This window comes from Carassius carassius, chromosome 49 (genome assembly GCF_963082965.1).
Source record: "Carassius carassius chromosome 49, fCarCar2.1, whole genome shotgun sequence".
NCBI lineage: Eukaryota > Metazoa > Chordata > Actinopteri > Cypriniformes > Cyprinidae > Carassius > Carassius carassius.
Genome location: NC_081803.1, coordinates 8,528,188 through 8,545,018, shown reverse-complemented (window position 1 = coordinate 8,545,018; position 16,831 = coordinate 8,528,188). Strand labels below are relative to the sequence as shown.

Here is a 16,831-nt window from a genome sequence, read left to right as displayed (position 1 = left end):
AAGCATATTAGTATGTTATGTGTATGCCAGGTTAAAGAGATGGGTCTTTAATCTAGATTTAAACTGCAAGAGTGTGTCTGCCTCCCGAACAATGTTAGGTAGGTTATTCCAGAGTTTGGGCGCCAAATAGGAAAAGGATCTGCCGCCTGCAGTTGATTTTGATATTCTAGGTATTATCAAATTGCCTGAGTTTTGAGAACGTAGCGGACGTAGAGGATTATAATGTAAAAGGAACTCATTCAAATACTGAGGTGCTAAACCATTCAGGGCTTTATAAGTAATAAGCAATATTTTAAAATCTATGCGATGCTTGATAGGGAGCCAGTGCAGTGTTGACAGGACCGGGCTAATATGGTCATACTTCCTGGTTCTAGTAAGAACTCTTGCTGCTGCATTTTGGACTAGCTGTAGTTTGTTTACTAAGCGTGCAGAACAACCACCCAATAAAGCATTACAATAATCTAACCTTGAGGTCATAAATGCATGGATTAACATTTCTGCATTTGACATTGAGAGCATAGGCCGTAATTTAGATATATTTTTGAGATGGAAAAATGCAGTTTTACAAATGCTAGAAACGTGGCTTTCTAAGGAAAGATTGCGATCAAATAGCACACCTAGGTTCCTAACTGATGACGAAGAATTGACAGAGCAACCATCAAGTCTTAGACAGTTTTCTAGGTTATTACAAGCAGAGTTTTTAGGTCCTATAATTAACACCTCTGTTTTTTCAGAATTTAGCAGTAAGAAATTACTCGTCATCCAGTTTTTTATATCGACTATGCAATCCATTAGTTTTTCAAATTGGTGTGTTTCACCGGGCTGCGAAGAAATATAGAGCTGAGTATCATCAGCATAACAGTGAAAGCTAACACCATGTTTCCTGATGATATCTCCCAAGGGTAACATATAAAGCGTGAAGAGTAGCGGCCCTAGTACTGAGCCTTGAGGTACTCCATACTGCACTTGTGATCGATAGGATACATCTTCATTCACTGCTACGAACTGATGGCGGTCATATAAGTACGATTTAAACCATGCTAATGCACTTCCACTGATGCCAACAGAGTATTCAAGTCTATGCAAAAAAATGTTGTGGTCAATTGTGTCAAACGCAGCACTAAGATCCAATAAAACTAATAGAGAGATACACCCACGATCAGATGATAAGAGCAGATCATTTGTAACTCTAAGAAGATCAGCTAACAACTAGCGTGCATCAGCTAAAACAAGTCAATAACTAGCTTGCACTAGCACAGACCAGCTAATATCCAGCTTCAACTAGCTTAAACCAGATAATAACTAGATTGTACCACCTATTGACCCTTCCCATTGTTCATATTAGTGGTCAACCGACATGGGTCTTCAATGGCAGATTCTTTAAGTTTTACATTGCACCAATTTTAGTTTCTCTGTTGTTGTTTTAAATCATATCAGCGTGTCTTTGTTCTTCTTGTTCCCACAGTGGCCATGTACAAGGAACCTTCACTGCATGAGCTTGTAGCGGAGCAGAGCCCTCCACGCAAAACTGTAAAGACTTCAGACTCCCCTTCTCACAAGAACAGCAGGAAAGAAGCCCCTAGAGCTGATGCTTCATAGCACAGGGGGCGCACACAGTTAGGGTGAGAGACTACACTGACACTGAGAACTCCATTTCCTTCATACAATGGGGACAGGAAGAGCTGTGCAAGTGGCTGCCATCTGTGGATTTTTGAATGGGGCGAGATCAGACAGCAGTCCCTGGCTCACTGCAATGAGCGGAGAATCCCTGCCGCTCTCCGATGAAACAGCTCCCATATATTTCAGGTGACCAAACATGGCACCTGACCCCCACATATGATCCCTTAATCCTCTGCAAAAACATGTTTCTTTGCCCCACATTGCCCTACTTAAGTTCTCTCAGAATGTGAGACAAAAAATGCAAACAATATCCATCCTAACTGAAGAATTCAATTGACTTTTATTTCCCTATGGGTTCTTTTTGTTTGAACGAAGACTTTTGGTGTAGGAATGAGAGCGAGAGAGAGAGAGGTTATTATCCAATATCGTCATAATGATTTCAGCAGATGAGACCCTCGCTGGTTCATTTTTTCCTGCCATCAGTTTGCCAATGGCTGCTCTGTGCCAGTCAGAACTATTGGAAGGAGTGCAGTACAATTAGTTTTTATTGGACCATTCAAGGAGGATCCAGTTCTATTGTTCAGCAGGTGTAGATTGATTTCTGCTGGGCCGCTGCCAGGTAAGCTAATGGTTTTATGCAGAATTTGTGATTTTTAATCAAACATAACTCTGTAGTTCCACTTCTAATGTCTGATATTCTTCACAACCCAAACACATCTGTTTTTGGTTTAATTGTGGCTACACCTGCAGGCTGTAAGAAAAAAAAAAAAAAAATAATTTCTCTTGGGACGACGATATTCATGTTTAATAGCCAGTGGGCTTGAAGCGGCATCCATATCATTGGAAAACGAGTGGAGATATGGGGCAATTGTTTGATAGCTCTTTGATGGAATTCTTACAGGAGATTACATGGAGTCCAGCCATGATTGCTTGAATTATTTACTCCTTTTCCAGGGGACGTTCTGCTTGTTCAAGCAGTTCAGATGAGAGATTTTAATATGCAAATTTAAATTGTGGCGAGCCGATCAATGACGCAGTGTTTGTGTGCGTTTAGACGTAAGTATTAGAGTGTGAAAGAGACAGAATTATGTGAAATGAACATCTGCTTCCATTATTTATTTATGTGTGTGTGGCTGTTTGGGCACACGTGTAATTGCATTGGCTTTCACACCACAGTTCATAATTTTAATAGTTTGGTCAAATCTGGGCATTTTAATCTGCCTGGAAATGTTGACTGATTACCCTCTCCAGGTTTCATAACTGACACATAGCCAAGAGGAAGTGCTGTGACATCCAGGATCTCTTCGTAATTCTAAAGGCACCTTATCAGTCTACACACACCACATTATGCAAGTTGTTTGCAATGTGTGTGTTTGAGTAAAACATTGGTCAACCATCTTCCAAAAGGTGCCTGTTTGTTCTACGAAAGGGAAGTGATTTCCTCATTGATTATGCCATCATGCATTTGTTGGCCAATAGCAGCCGCTGGGGCTGTAGAAGGCACAACCTGAGTGGCTGTGGGTATGATAGGTACACAACTTTGGTTTTGCTGTTATTCTGTCTAAGAAAGATCATTTGTTGATCCTTATTATGGTTAACATGGATTTAATGTCCTTGAGCTGTGCCCCAAACACCAGAACAGCAAAATAAATAAATACATAAATACATAAAATTAATCAAACTTTGACTAACAATAATAAATCAATGCAACAGAAAGTCAGCCGAATGTATTGTGGATGTTGGTGAAGGTTTGTGCATGTTTTTAGTATGTTGAAGCATGGTACGTGTATGTGTCTTAATGAAAGTTGATAGCAAGTCGAACATTAAAGGAATATAACAGGTTCAACTGAGTCAACAGCAGATGAGGCATAATGTTTATTACATCGAAAAAGCATTTAAACTTGTTCCTCATTTTCTTTAGAAAAAAAAAAAGTCTAGGTTACAGTGATGCACTTGAAATGAATAAGAATAGGACAAGTTTTTTGATTTTCAAGCAAATATTTGAAGGTTTTAATTTTAGAAAACACTTACATTTATTGTTCTGTTTATTAAAGCTGTAATGCTGTTTAAATTACCTTTTTGTTTTATAATCGTTATGGTTTTAACTGTTTCGTTGTCATGGCAAGTAAAATGTAATATGTCTTTATACTGAAAAAGTTAGTAAGCTTTTTTTTTTTACACTAAAATCATATCAACATGCTATTTTTTATATTGTATGGCTTTTTTATTAAAGCATTGAGTATTTTAAAGTTTATAGATTTGCCCTCTTCACTTTCATTATAAGTGATTCACTGTAATACAGGAGAAAATATAAATTTTTGTGTTAATCAACATAATGCCACAAGTGCTGTCGATTGAACTTAGCTTGTATCAAGCCTGGAACATTCCTTGAAAAGAAAATGTAATGTGTAGCATGAGAAAGTCTAGAAAAAGTTTGGTTATGCAAGACGAGAGTTGGGATGAAGACGACTCTGTGAAAATCCTGAGGGCACCTCTGTGATTGAAGTTAGCATGGTGGAGTGGAAGACGGCTTTAGAGGCATTAGATTATAAGGAGCAAAACCAGAAGATCATTAAGTTGGATTCTTGGAGGAGAGCATGTGCTTCAGCACTAATGATGAAACTGATATCCTGTTCTTTGAATTAGATATGACTTCTTGCTGATTGAGTGGAAGGTAAGGAACAGGGGCCCTCTGAGAATGGGGGGAGGGGGACACTTATGTGCGTATGTGCAGTATATCTACCTGGTCCGACGGAGATGTTATGAACACAAGGACGAACGTGGCACACACACACACCCTCACGAGCTCCAAAGTCATGCTCCATTTCCTGAGCAATCTCCCCAAACCTTTTCCTGTGTGTCCAGTGGCTATTAACCTTCCCTCCAGCCCTGTGTGTGTATGTGTATGTGTGTGAGGGAGAGAGAGAGAGAGAGAGAGAGAGAGAGAAAGATAGAGCGAAGTAACGATCGATTGACTCAATAAAAGCAAAACTGGAATGCAATAGCCCAGTGCTGTGAGCAATAATTTCCCTGTGCAACCAAGAGACCCAAAGATATTAGCAGACAATGAACTGAGAGGTTTTTTTGGGGAGGTGGGGGGGGCTTTATCCAATCGGTGAGAACGCAGTGGAGGAGGAGACGACATTGAGATAAAGTGACGTTCAGATCGTAAACCCAATTTTCGTATTTTCAAATGGGCATTGCTCGCTCGCTCGCTCTCACTTCTTTCCAGACCAGGTTTTGCTGTGAAGTTGTTAGTATTATGGTATCAGATCTTTCCCGTCTCTCGCTCTCTCTTTTAAATCAGGGCAAGTTCTCAAGGACTCATTGAGTCCACCCTCTGTTTCATTTGCCCTCAATTCAAGCATGCAAAAAGAGTGAGATGATCAAGGGAACATTTATGAACTTTTCATGTTGTATTTTTCTGACAGAAAATGGATCTCAGAGGAATAAAACAGAACAAAATGTGTACATAAATCAAATAATTATTAAAAAGTTATATTAAATGCAATTAAAAATAAAATAACTGTACTGTAAATGGGTGCTTTTGAGGAGATGGACTGCCTGGTTTTGCAAAAAACTGTTGTGAGCCATAAGGACTGTGGACATGTACAGATTTGAGTTTCTTTTGTTTTTATTAAATTGTAATATTAATTGCAAATGAAGGCCATTTTACCCATAGTAAAAGTGTCATTTTGAAGAACTGATGGGTACTTCCTTGAAATTTGATTTTATATTTAGTGGAAAATATGTACGTATGAACCTGAAACCTTATGAAAATTTGTTTGATTGATTTCTTTTACTGCTATATTTTCTCTTGTGCAAACTTGTTTTTATGTGTTGTCGTTGTTGTTGTTTTTTCATGAAGCTGTGCCATTAATGGACTAATTAGACTTTTTGGGAATTCCTCACCCACACTTAAACGCATGATTTGAGATTCAAGCAAAAAACAAAAAAACACTCAAATTGAAACCTAAAAGCCAACGCACCTTTTTCTAAACAGGTCTTCCAAACGAAACGCATAAGTAAACAAGCCAGTCCTTTTCTTCCCTGTCCTCTTGTCTTCCAACAAAGCAAAGTCTTCCAATAGCCAGGGCTTGCTTGAGTGTGGCTGTAACTGCCAAACAGAACATAGCTTCCTGCATAAGCCCCGCGCTGGATCTTACAGTGAATGCAGGAACAGGCTCATTGGCTGACAGTCACTGGAGGCGGAGCTACACACACCTGTCCTAAGAAACAGTACTGAGGCCTGTGTGGAGACTGACCATAGACTAAAAGCCTGGGTCATCTGGCCAGGTGCGCCCCTAACCAGCATGGCGGACTTGCTGCTCTGAAATCCAACACACTGGGGAGAGTAATAGGACTCTATTGCATGCATCCCACTTTGGAAATTCTAGGAAAGGACTTCCTGTTACAGAGCACAGGACTTCCTTAGCCTCATCTCCTGGCCTCCACCTTGCCATCCTGTGTAAGTTTCCAGAGCAATTATACATGTCTGGGTTTGGAGGAGGACGGCGTGTGTTATATTATTACATATTATTGAATAAACAGTTATATTTGTATTATTGTAAGATGTGTGATGGACTATGTTGTGTAAAATGTGTTTTTGGGTGATTGCTGCTCCTGGTTTTAGAAAATAACCAATGCGGAACAACAGAGACGTGTAGGAAACAGTTGGCACAGACAGGTGAGCAGACAACCTCTGCTCCTTACACTTAGCATTGGCACACTGCACACAGATAACACATACATACACATGAAATGTTCGCTGTGTGCCGTATTTATTTAACTTGTTCATTTTATGTCACCACACCTTGACTAATCCTCTAACTGGCCACCTACAATCATCTGCATTATGTCAATTATGTCAATAGGAAGTCTCGTTTATCAGATGAGGAACAAAATTAATACCGCAGGGTGGAATAAGAACCACAGCCGACTCTCACTCTCGCATGCAGACTCATTTTAAAATCGTAGATCATCTTCCAGACTATTCAAGCAAGCCGAGATAACAGACCCAACGAACTCTTAAAACAAGCTTCTATATATCTGAGAATTAGCTGGCAGTTGATGGATTAATATAAGAAAATAAAACACAGAACAGGGTCTGAATTTCAGCGTGGGAGGGCAAAACGTAATTCAGATGCCTGTAATTCTTAGTCCTAATTCTAGATCAGGACTCCTGCTGCAAGAATATTCAGAAATATTTTGAAGGCAGATTGCCTATTGGAGATAATGACAGAATGTGGGTTAAACAAGGAAAGTATGGGATAAATCAAAAAAGATGGTTGTGCTGTCATCATTTCTCTGCAGGATTAAGGGATAGTCTAAAATACTGTTTTAGTAAGTTTTAGAAAACACTTTGGAAGTTTTTACTGTCTTGTTTTCTCGTGGTTACAGGGTGGTTTTAACAATCTCAACATAACAGTTGTTTTTGTCATGATGTCACCTTTTACAAACTATTTAACTAACATTTTTTAAACAGCATTCTATAATCAATCATCAGTCAGTTAGAACATTTTTAACATTTACAATAACATTTAAAACCAACTGAAACCACATGTTTTATGGCAGGCTAATGCAAAACCGGTTTTGAGAATGATTTTGCGCATGCTCTTAGGTGAGAGTGTGCGCACGACTTGGAAGTTGTCTACCATTGACATACATAAAGCTGTTACAGTTGGAATGAGTGCCTGAACGACGAAAAACTAACCAATTCGCTCATTCATAATGCAGCAGTAGCCTGCTACCTCAAAACTAAAAGAAAAGGGCAAGAGAATTTCACCCAACCTTTTTATAAATCATATCTGGGCTTCCGTAAGATACTGGCAGCAGTAAAAAATACCCTATTACATCACAAATACATTTGATTTGACAGCATTTTACACACCCACTAACAAAACCGCAACAGAACTTGGTTTTGAGCCCCCAGGCTTAATTTGAAAGCATCAGAGAAACTATGAGTCATGTTTGTATCAGAACCTCACCTGCGGCAAGCCTCTGCAACTCTCGATAAAGGTAAACCACAACAGTAATGCACAAATCTGTCAAGGGTAACAAATGCTCAGTAGATTTTTTTTTTTTCATGGTTAAATTGTAATGGTAAGTCCTCCAAGTGGCCACATAAAAGTAGATTGCTGGTCTACTTGGGAGGAAGGGAAGAGGAAGGTGAGGGTGGTAGGGTCAGAGAATGCTCTTCTGCATGCTGCTCCTCATTACATTTGCCATCTGGGCTTAGCATTTAGACTGGGGCTTCCCTTCCTGATCTCACCTTACACACACACACACACAGACAGAGAGAGAGAGAGGCTGCAAGTATAATGCATACAGAAACAAGTCTCTACATGCACACATACACACTGGCAAGCAAATATACTCTCACAGACACAACTGTGTACCTTTACAAGCCTCTATGGTCTCTCCGATGATGGAATCTTCTTAAAGCTTCTCGTTCTGTATGCTGTGTGCATTCAAACTTGACATCGTACACACTATTTAAACTCTTCCCTGAGGCCCCCAGCTCTGACCCGAGGCCTCCTGAAAACATCTCCAGACTCTCCCCAGATTGCACCACTTCAACTGATCGTCAAGGTCTTTGAAGTATGAGATTGCAACAGTTCAATACCTGTTTTATACTGCTTTCTAGTGGATGAAGGAGAACACTGCATCCACAACGCAAGTGAAACCCGAGTCAGCAGCCTTTATGATATGTGCACTGATTACCTAAAATACCTGTGTGAATAAAGTTTCTTTATTTGTGTTGATGGTTTCATAAAGAACCTTTAACATCCATGGAACTTTTCCACAACGAGTTCTTTAATGTAAAAAAAAAAAAAAAAGTTATTCACATGGCAATGTGGTTCTTTTAAGAATTACTCACCGAACGTTTTTTGGGGGAACCCGATATTGTTCTTATTGCACTGCTAGGAACCCCCAAACTCAGGTCAATGTTCTGAAAACAGTTCACAATTTGCACAGTGCCCTCAAATGTTTTCATAATAGTTAATATAACCAACCAATACTTTAAAATATCTGAAAAAATTAATCAGAGCTCCTTTTATTGGTTTACACAAATCATAAACATGTATGTTCCATGTGTTCAAACGCAACAAACAAAACTCTTTCATTTGTCATATCAGATGTACATGGTATATTTTCAGGCGTAAGTCTAAAAGGTTGTGGAGTGGGTACACAAATAATATGGTGCTAAATCGCACAAAAACTAGTTCATTGGCTCATAATTATAGGTGAACCACTTTAAGTGCCTATTCTTCACCTATTCTTTAAAGGTGCTATACAGCATATTCGTCAACAGAGAAAACACCTATAGAGTTTATGTTAATATGGTCTTTTAATAAATACATTATTAGAAAAAGAATTGCAGTGCATGCTTCATTTTGCAATAAAGTTGAACTGCTCTGTTAAGATAAGTTTGTGTTTAGATGTTAATTGCTTTGAGAACAATTATTTGGAGAAAAGTGTCAAATCGACAGAGAAAAACGGTAATACTTAGTCTGATACTTAATTCTGTTATGTTAGGTCACATGCTCACAGAAATTACAACTTCAGAAATAAAAAACTGCATAAATTGCCTACACAAAATAAAATGAATAATTATGCTAAGATTTTCTGAATTGTGTAAAATGATTATTATCCTAGGTAAAGAAACAACAACAACAACTACTGGGTTATGATTAATTAATTTAAAAATATGGATAGGGGAAAATAGGGCACAATGTACTGTATTAATTTAAAGGATTTTTTTTTACATTGGTTTTTTATTTTTATTTTTTTTATAATTCTTCTACCTTCTTGAAAAGGTAACTTCATTGCGTTGTGTTTTAATGGACAATGTCTTTGCAGAAAATGACCTTTTATTATTATTGTTGTTGTTATTATTTTTTTTTTTAAGGATCATTCTGAAAAAAGCACTCAGCATGAGTGCTGCTGTCTAATAAAGCAAAAGAGAGACAAACCAAATGAAATTTAAACTCCTATGCTCACAATATAATTTATAATGAAAGAAAATATATTACATTATGCAAATAGTAGCATCTTCACTATAGTGGTCTCAGACTTATCAACTGTATGTAGCCTCTTAAACACACACCCACACACACAAACACACACGCACACACACACACACACACACACACACAGTATTTATCCTAATGTCATCAATTATCCTTCCAAGTGAGGCCCTAACATCACCACTGATTTCACTTTTATCTCATACACACTCTCTCCTGTTCTTTATTCTCTCATTCTCTCTGTCTCGTCTTCTTTTTCTCATTAGGATGTAAATAGACGTTATTGTTAAGTAATAATAACAAAGACAAAAACAGACAAAGTCTGCTGAGACATTTTGGTGATGTCCAGCATCCATTACGCCGATAAGGAGCACAACAAATGTCCGAGCTCTCAGCCCCTGGAGTGTGCGCTACAGTAAAAGGCCATGACTCCCCCTAGTGGCTGAACTGAACACTAGCGGTATTTTTTTCTCCAATAGAGGGCGGTAGTAAGTAGAAACTGCTTGTATGACCAAACACAGAGAGTGCGAGAGTGAGACGAGTTTCCATGAAACTCATCTCCATAGGAACGGTGGTTAAGATCAAAGTGATACTAGTGCTACATACTACATACTACAAGAAAGATATATATATATAAAAGCACAGCGAGAAACAAGTTGATAATTGTACTGCCATGATGAAGATATTTATAGGATGTTTGCATTCGCAGACAACATTAGGAATAAAGATGGATGTGTAGGCCTATATTGGATTGTGTGTTTGGAGGGAAATATGAAACAGAGATCTTGTATGTTGTATGCAAGAATATGTTTGGATTGGATTCCAGGAAATGCTCAGAGTTGGTGTTTAGTGGTTTATAGCTGAACCTGTCTAACCAGTACCGGTGCTTTACAACCTCAGGGGGGGAGGGGGGGGGGTGAGATCAGCGGCAAATAATGTTTTAGTGAACTGTTTCAAATACTGAAACAAGGAAGTGTAGATCCATTTGTACACACTTGTACATGATTTTTTGTAAATGAATCATATTAGATTTTTTTTTCCTGACTGAAACCTAAAGACACTCCATGTTCTCTTTTTTGTGTATGTTTGTAATAATGTGGCTAGACAAACAGCAATTTAAATTTGTTCTTAATTACATTAAAGAGGAGAGTAGGACTATGGACCTTCAGAGCAGTTACTAAAAAAACACTACCAGTTTTCTAAAACAGTGAAGACATGTCAGAACAACACAAAGGAACTAAATATGAAAACTGTTTAAAAACTTGAAGTGTGTTGGGGTGACTGGTATACAGGAACCCTCAGGGTGTGGAACAAAAAAATAAAAAAAAGAGTTATATATAGCCTACACATTTCATAAGAAAAAAACACCACTGTGTTGACATATTTTTGTATTTGGGTTTCAGTGTTTGAGCAAATGGTTGTGGTATTGTGTCACAAAAGCAACTGAGTCATACTTCTGAAACCCCATCTTAAAAGAATCTCAGACACAGTTATAAAGTCATGACAATCTTCACCGCCTATTAGATTGAGGAATTATTTTTAGACTTCAGTTGAGACCAGCAGCTGATGAATAATAACCACAGAGAGCAATACAGGAAACTCAAAGGCCACATGTGAGACCTGTGTTAGTATAAATGCACATGATTCACACAGGCACAGTATTGTTTGGGAGCTGTTAGATTAGTTTTAAAATATGGTAAATTAAATAATTGAGTTTTATACTGTCATTATACTAAGCCAAATCAAATTAAAATCTAGAAATTAACAACATATACTAACTAAAAGAGTAGTATTGATGCATAAACCTGAAGAGAAGCATATTCGATTAAATAAAAGCAGAATAAAAGCATTAATAATCAACTATTATATTTAATATATATAGTTTATATATATATAGTTTATATATATATATATATATATATTTTTTTTTTTTTTTTTTATCAATGGCACCCCACCCCCATATGGTTCAAATATAAATAAATGGTTGGTTTTGTATAAAATATAACTAGTAACACCTACAGTGCTGTCAGATTTTCATTAGGTCATTATTTACACGTTCATGAGGAATACAAAAGGCAAGCTTTTTATGATGTAGCCCACATATTTAGGCATGTTCAGGCAGAGTCACATTATTTTCTAAAGAACCAGACACCTTGACATTCAGTTCAGAAACATGTAAGATGCGATACAGATTGTGCTAGCCTACATGAAAGAATGACGACCAAGCTGTGATTTGTGATAACCAGTGACGTCACGTCGTCACGAAACCCCCCGACCTCTGCACAACAAACAGAGCTGAACCGAAGACGAAACTCAGGAAGTCTCCGCCCACAAAGAGGACGACACTCTAAAAGCTCAAATCAGCAGCTCATTTCATATTCAAGGTGCGGCTTCACTCAACAGGTGTCTCGAGTCCGTGCATCCGTAACCTCTCTTAACGGATTTTTACCTAGCGTTCTTTTTTAAATACAAATATTTTAATTTTTCTAACACATTTAACGTCGGAGGATTACGAAAACCGAGCTCATTCGAAGAACCATTATAGCTTTTTGCTGAACTGCTGCTTTCAGATATAGTTTTTTAAGTTACTTGTGAGAAGATGGCAAATAAAGGACTGCAGCTCCTGGGATTTATGCTATCGCTACTGGGTTTGATTGGGCTCATTGTTGGCACAATCTTACCCCAATGGAAGATGTCTGCGTACGTAGGAGACAATATAATCACAGCGATAGCGATGTATCAAGGCCTTTGGATGTCTTGCGCTTTCCAGAGCACCGGACAAATGCAGTGCAAGGTGTACGACTCTATCCTACAACTCGATGGTAAGTAGGTACAAACCGCCTATATTTTACAAAGGGTGTTAATATTGACAATACCGCTGGCTGTACTTAAAAGGTACTTTAATTTACACTTGACTATTTGTTTACATCAGCTTTCGTTTTAAACTGCCGAAAGCTGTTGCTTAGTAAAAGCTACACCTATAAACGCGCATGCGCGCTCAATTGAGCGTAGGCTGCTGGCATATGATCACTTCTCCACAAGGCGATGATAATTATACGAGTGGCGTTGAATTGTGCCAAGCCACTGGTCTAATTTATTTGTTAAATCTCCGCTTTATTAAGAGAGCAAATTATTAAACTAAAAGATTCAAACTATTTGTTAACACACAAAAACTTATAAGTTTGACTACAAAAACAATTAATTTATTTTAATTATTACTTGTAAAATGTAAGGTGCATAATCATAATTCAAACTCTAGGACAATTAGTTTTTTGTTAGCACGCCCTGCAGCCATTGCGCGGCAACCCTCATCTAGTGTTACAATAATGACAAACACCTGTTGTTCCACGAGTTCCTTCACAAAAAACATGATTTTTTTTTTCTCGGTGTAAAGTACAAAACAAATACATTCTGGCTGGGGCCTGATTACAAAATTTGTGTGACCCGTATTTAATTTGTTTTGAGTCAAAGGAAGCTCAAAGGTTGTAAAAAGGGCAGCTCCACAGGAATGTGTATTCGGTGAAGGTCGTCAAGCCAGAGTTGCCAAAATAGGAGATTATTCATGATAATAAGCACACAATCTAAACCGTTTTAACATAAGTGTGAACTTTGTAACTGACAATGCTAGTTTGTTGTTGGGTGATACAGTTGGGTTACGCTTTTACTCAAAGTAATGATTACACGGGCGGGACTCCCACCCTTCCTCCACTCGCGGGAACACGGTGCTCCTCTATCGAGTGGGGGAGTCCGGCATTGTCTTTGAATGACTTCTGTATTTTGCCAACAGCTTATTAAAACACAACTAGAAGAAGACTCCTTTGTGAAAGCACCTAAACATGGACAATGAAGCTTTTTAAACTCAAACAGTCAATTTTTATAATAATAGTTGATACGTTTGCTCCTTATGTGATGTTTATTTACCTTATTTCATCCCCTCTTCACTTTCAACACCTGTGACTGGTGGAAAGCAGTTGTATGGCTATATACCATATCAGTCATTTGATTTAGCTTGTGTAAAACAAACTCCTATCATCGAGTTTTTGTTATGCACAAAAGTTTGATATAGCCAGTTTAATATCTTGCTGTTAGTGATAAACCATGAGATTTAACAGGGAACAAGCAAAGTGTGGGGGGGAGCAGGCAAGGTGATGTAACTCCACCAGGAAGCCATTTTGTATGGCTATCCTGTAAGATTATTTATTTTTTTCAGGTGATGAGTTCCTAATAAAGTGATTTCTTCTTAAATTTTCTTAATTGATTTTGATACTAAAAGTGAATTGTTGTTCTTTTGAAAGCCAAACCAAATGCACAAAGAAAAAAAGTAGGTAGATCGGCAATACCCAAGTTCCTGTGACTGGTTAAACCTGTTCTTTCTCCAAAGCTAAAGAGCAAATCGCTGCTAACACGTGTACAATCTCACTGTGCTCTCAAAGGAGGCTTCCAGTTGGAACCAGTCTCTGTCGCACCTGACTGCAGGTGTAGCAGGGGGAAGTGCTTTTTTGTGAGTTGGAGGGGAAAAAAGCTAAACCGAAAGTCTGTAGATAATTAGGTAATTTCAAAACCCTTTAGTCTGTCTATAATCTTTCTGATTCACTATTAAGTTCTTGCCTGTATTGTGTGCTGAACTGAGTTTAACCGTGATAAACAGTCAATAAGCTTCCCTGTAGCCTAGTTTTTATTTCTGTGGGCAGTCTGGAAGTCCCTGTCACAAATGTACTCCACTGAGACCAAATTATTTACCTTTTCTCTGTATATCTCACTCATTCGTTATGCTCCCCCTCTTTTAGGTGCTCTCCAGGCAACTCGCGCCTTGATGATTGTCGCGATCCTTCTCACAGTAGCAGGACTGGGTGTAGCCAGCATGGGCATGAAGTGCACTAACTGTGGTGGTGATGACAAGGTCAAAAAGTCCCGCATTGCCATGACAGGCGGTATAATCCTCTTGGTTGGAGGTACGTTGTAATGCAGTACTTTCTCAGCATGAAAAAGTGTGCATGTAGCCCAAAAAATGGCCCCCAAAATATGCTTTATGTAGTATGGGTGTGTAATAAAAATTAAGTATCATAATAATAAATGTTTGTAAATAATGTATATTTCAATCAATTCCAAGGTTAAAAGAAATCATGCCAGGTTAGCAAGCCATGCATGATTGCTGCAGAATCTAACTTTGTAAAGGGACTAAAAAGTTCTCTCCCACTTTGTGAACCGAAACGGTCAAAAACACGTTTGGAATTTTAGTTTTTTTATAAGTAACTAATTTATCGCTTCTCTTCCATTCCTCAGCCCTCTGCAGCATTGTCGCCTGTGGCTGGTTTACAAATCAAATCGTCCGGGACTTCTACAACCCCTTTACACCTGTCAATACGAAGTAGGTTCAAATGTGGTTGATGACCACAAGCAAATTGTTTCAGCATTTATCCATATGCTTCACTATTTTATAGGTTCTCTTCCTCTTGTTACCAAGAAGGGAAGTCAAAGCTCATATTATAATATTATATTTCTATAGGTATGAGTTCGGTGCGGCTATTTTCATTGCCTGGGCAGGTGCATTCCTGGACATAATGGGTGGGGGCATGTTGGCTGCCTCCTGTCCAAAGGGTAAACCATCTCCCAGGTACCCCAAGTCCTCCAAACCCCCCAGCAGCAGCAGGGAGTACGTCTGAAACATGCCAGTTGTTCACAAGCTGAAGAAGATCATAATGAATTGCTGTGCATCTGTAGAAGTTTCCCTATTCAGCTGATCTTAGATCTGTTTAGATTTTAATTTCTTCTGTTGTGTTTGACTTGGAATAGAACAAAGAGCTAAGATCAGTGTCCTTGGGAACATTTTACCTGTGCATAGATCTAGCAGCCCACATCAGAAAAGAAGTAATTTGCATTTTCTTTCTTTTGATAAACACCTAGTCTGTTTTTTCCTATTATAAATCATCTTACTGGTAAGAGTTTGGAAAGAGGGGTGTTCTTCCCCAGTGTGTTCCTCATTTCATAAGACTGTCATGTTTAGTGAACATGAAAGAAAGAGGCATGCTCAGGGAAAAATCGTCTCTCATACCGCTGATTATTAACACTGCATCTCTACTGTAAAGCCATGTCCTGACCTCATCTGCCTTGCTTTCTTTGTGCACACCCATTTGATTTGTGCTTTACACTGAGGTGCAGGAGAACAACTTAAATATAAAGTTTTTTTTTTTTTTAAGACCAATGCCAACATGCTAAATAGTTTGTTTTATAGAGCCACATTATTAATTATATATATTTTTTTGATCAAAGGAAGGACTCATTTATGCAAAGTGAAACCTTTCAGTTGCTTTTATGCTTAAGCTCCTCTGTGTCCTCATTATTATGAAGCTAATGTTACACATCTTTTGACATTCCTTTTTATTGTTTTATTCACACCATTTGTTGGTCAAGAGAAAAGGCTGTAGATAATTGTTCACCTATTACAGCTGGTTACAATCCAAGGGTCATGTGAATTGTTTTTTCTGCCCGTCTACAACAATGTCTTTTTGCTTGGACCACTTGAGGTGGGTGCCCTCAAGTCTATTTAGGATAGTTGTATTATATTTGTAACCAGCTTATGCAAATATTTAACTTTTTAAAAATGTTTTTGACTGTTCGGTTTGCAATATAAGAAATTTAATGTAAATAAATTTTTTAAAACAAGACCTGGCCATTGTCATGTTCTTTATATGTGCCTAATGAAATCTGTGGCTGTTTAGCCATTAGTGATTTGCAAATTCCTTGGACTTGGTGAGTGGCATGGTCCTCTGACCTCTGTTTCAGCATAATCTGTGGTTTCTGCCTATCGCTGTGAATGTGTCAATGTAAATAATCCTGTAATGGGAGAATATGAGTAAAAAGAAAATAGGTCACCAAGTAGAATCATGGATGAGATCAGCAGCATATGCATTGGGTATCAATTACTAGGAACTGCCATTTTCACAAATATGTTGTCGTTAAAAATTATAAAAATGATTGTTTACAAAGGGAATTTGTTTCACCTAAATATCTGAGACCAAATGTAAGGTACTTTTCCACAGTATTTAACCTGTGGTAGCCTCTCTACTGCCACTCAGAGATAATTTCCTGCTAACCGTGTATCTAATCGGTCAAACGTGATGAGTGGGTCCTGTTCATTCAGACGAAGCCAGCCTGAAGAAAGTTGAAATAAAAGACTGGTA

At 38.2% G+C, this 16,831-nt stretch overlaps 2 protein-coding genes across 2 annotated transcripts in view; both read left to right on the top strand.

The window, feature by feature from the left end:
* The window catches only part of LOC132132661 (fibroblast growth factor 11-like), a 50,507-nt gene extending 46,930 nt beyond the window's left edge, over window positions 1-3,577 (top strand). The window contains exon 5 of the mRNA XM_059545125.1: window positions 1,466-3,577. Within this exon, the coding sequence (XP_059401108.1) occupies window positions 1,466-1,599 (134 nt within the window). The 3' untranslated portion in view covers window positions 1,600-3,577. The remainder of the gene's footprint in view (window positions 1-1,465) is intronic.
* An 8,508-nt stretch (window positions 3,578-12,085) lies between these two features.
* Window positions 12,086-16,313, top strand: LOC132132457 (claudin-7-B-like). The gene is made up of 4 exons (XM_059544835.1): window positions 12,086-12,472; window positions 14,438-14,602; window positions 14,934-15,018; window positions 15,157-16,313. Exons 1-4 carry the CDS (start codon window positions 12,250-12,252, stop codon window positions 15,311-15,313), a joined length of 630 nt encoding a protein of 209 aa, XP_059400818.1. The 5' UTR covers window positions 12,086-12,249; the 3' UTR covers window positions 15,314-16,313.
* Window positions 16,314-16,831: the final 518 nt, after the last annotated feature.

Coding starts and splice junctions, on each gene's coding strand:
- LOC132132457 (XM_059544835.1), top strand. CDS start 12,250: ATGGCAAATAAAGGACTGCAGCTCCTGGGATTTATGCTATCGCTACTG. Junction 12,473..14,437: donor CTCTATCCTACAACTCGATG/GTAAGTAGGTAC, acceptor CCCCTCTTTTAG/GTGCTCTCCAGGCAACTCGC. Junction 15,019..15,156: donor TTTACACCTGTCAATACGAA/GTAGGTTCAAAT, acceptor ATATTTCTATAG/GTATGAGTTCGGTGCGGCTA.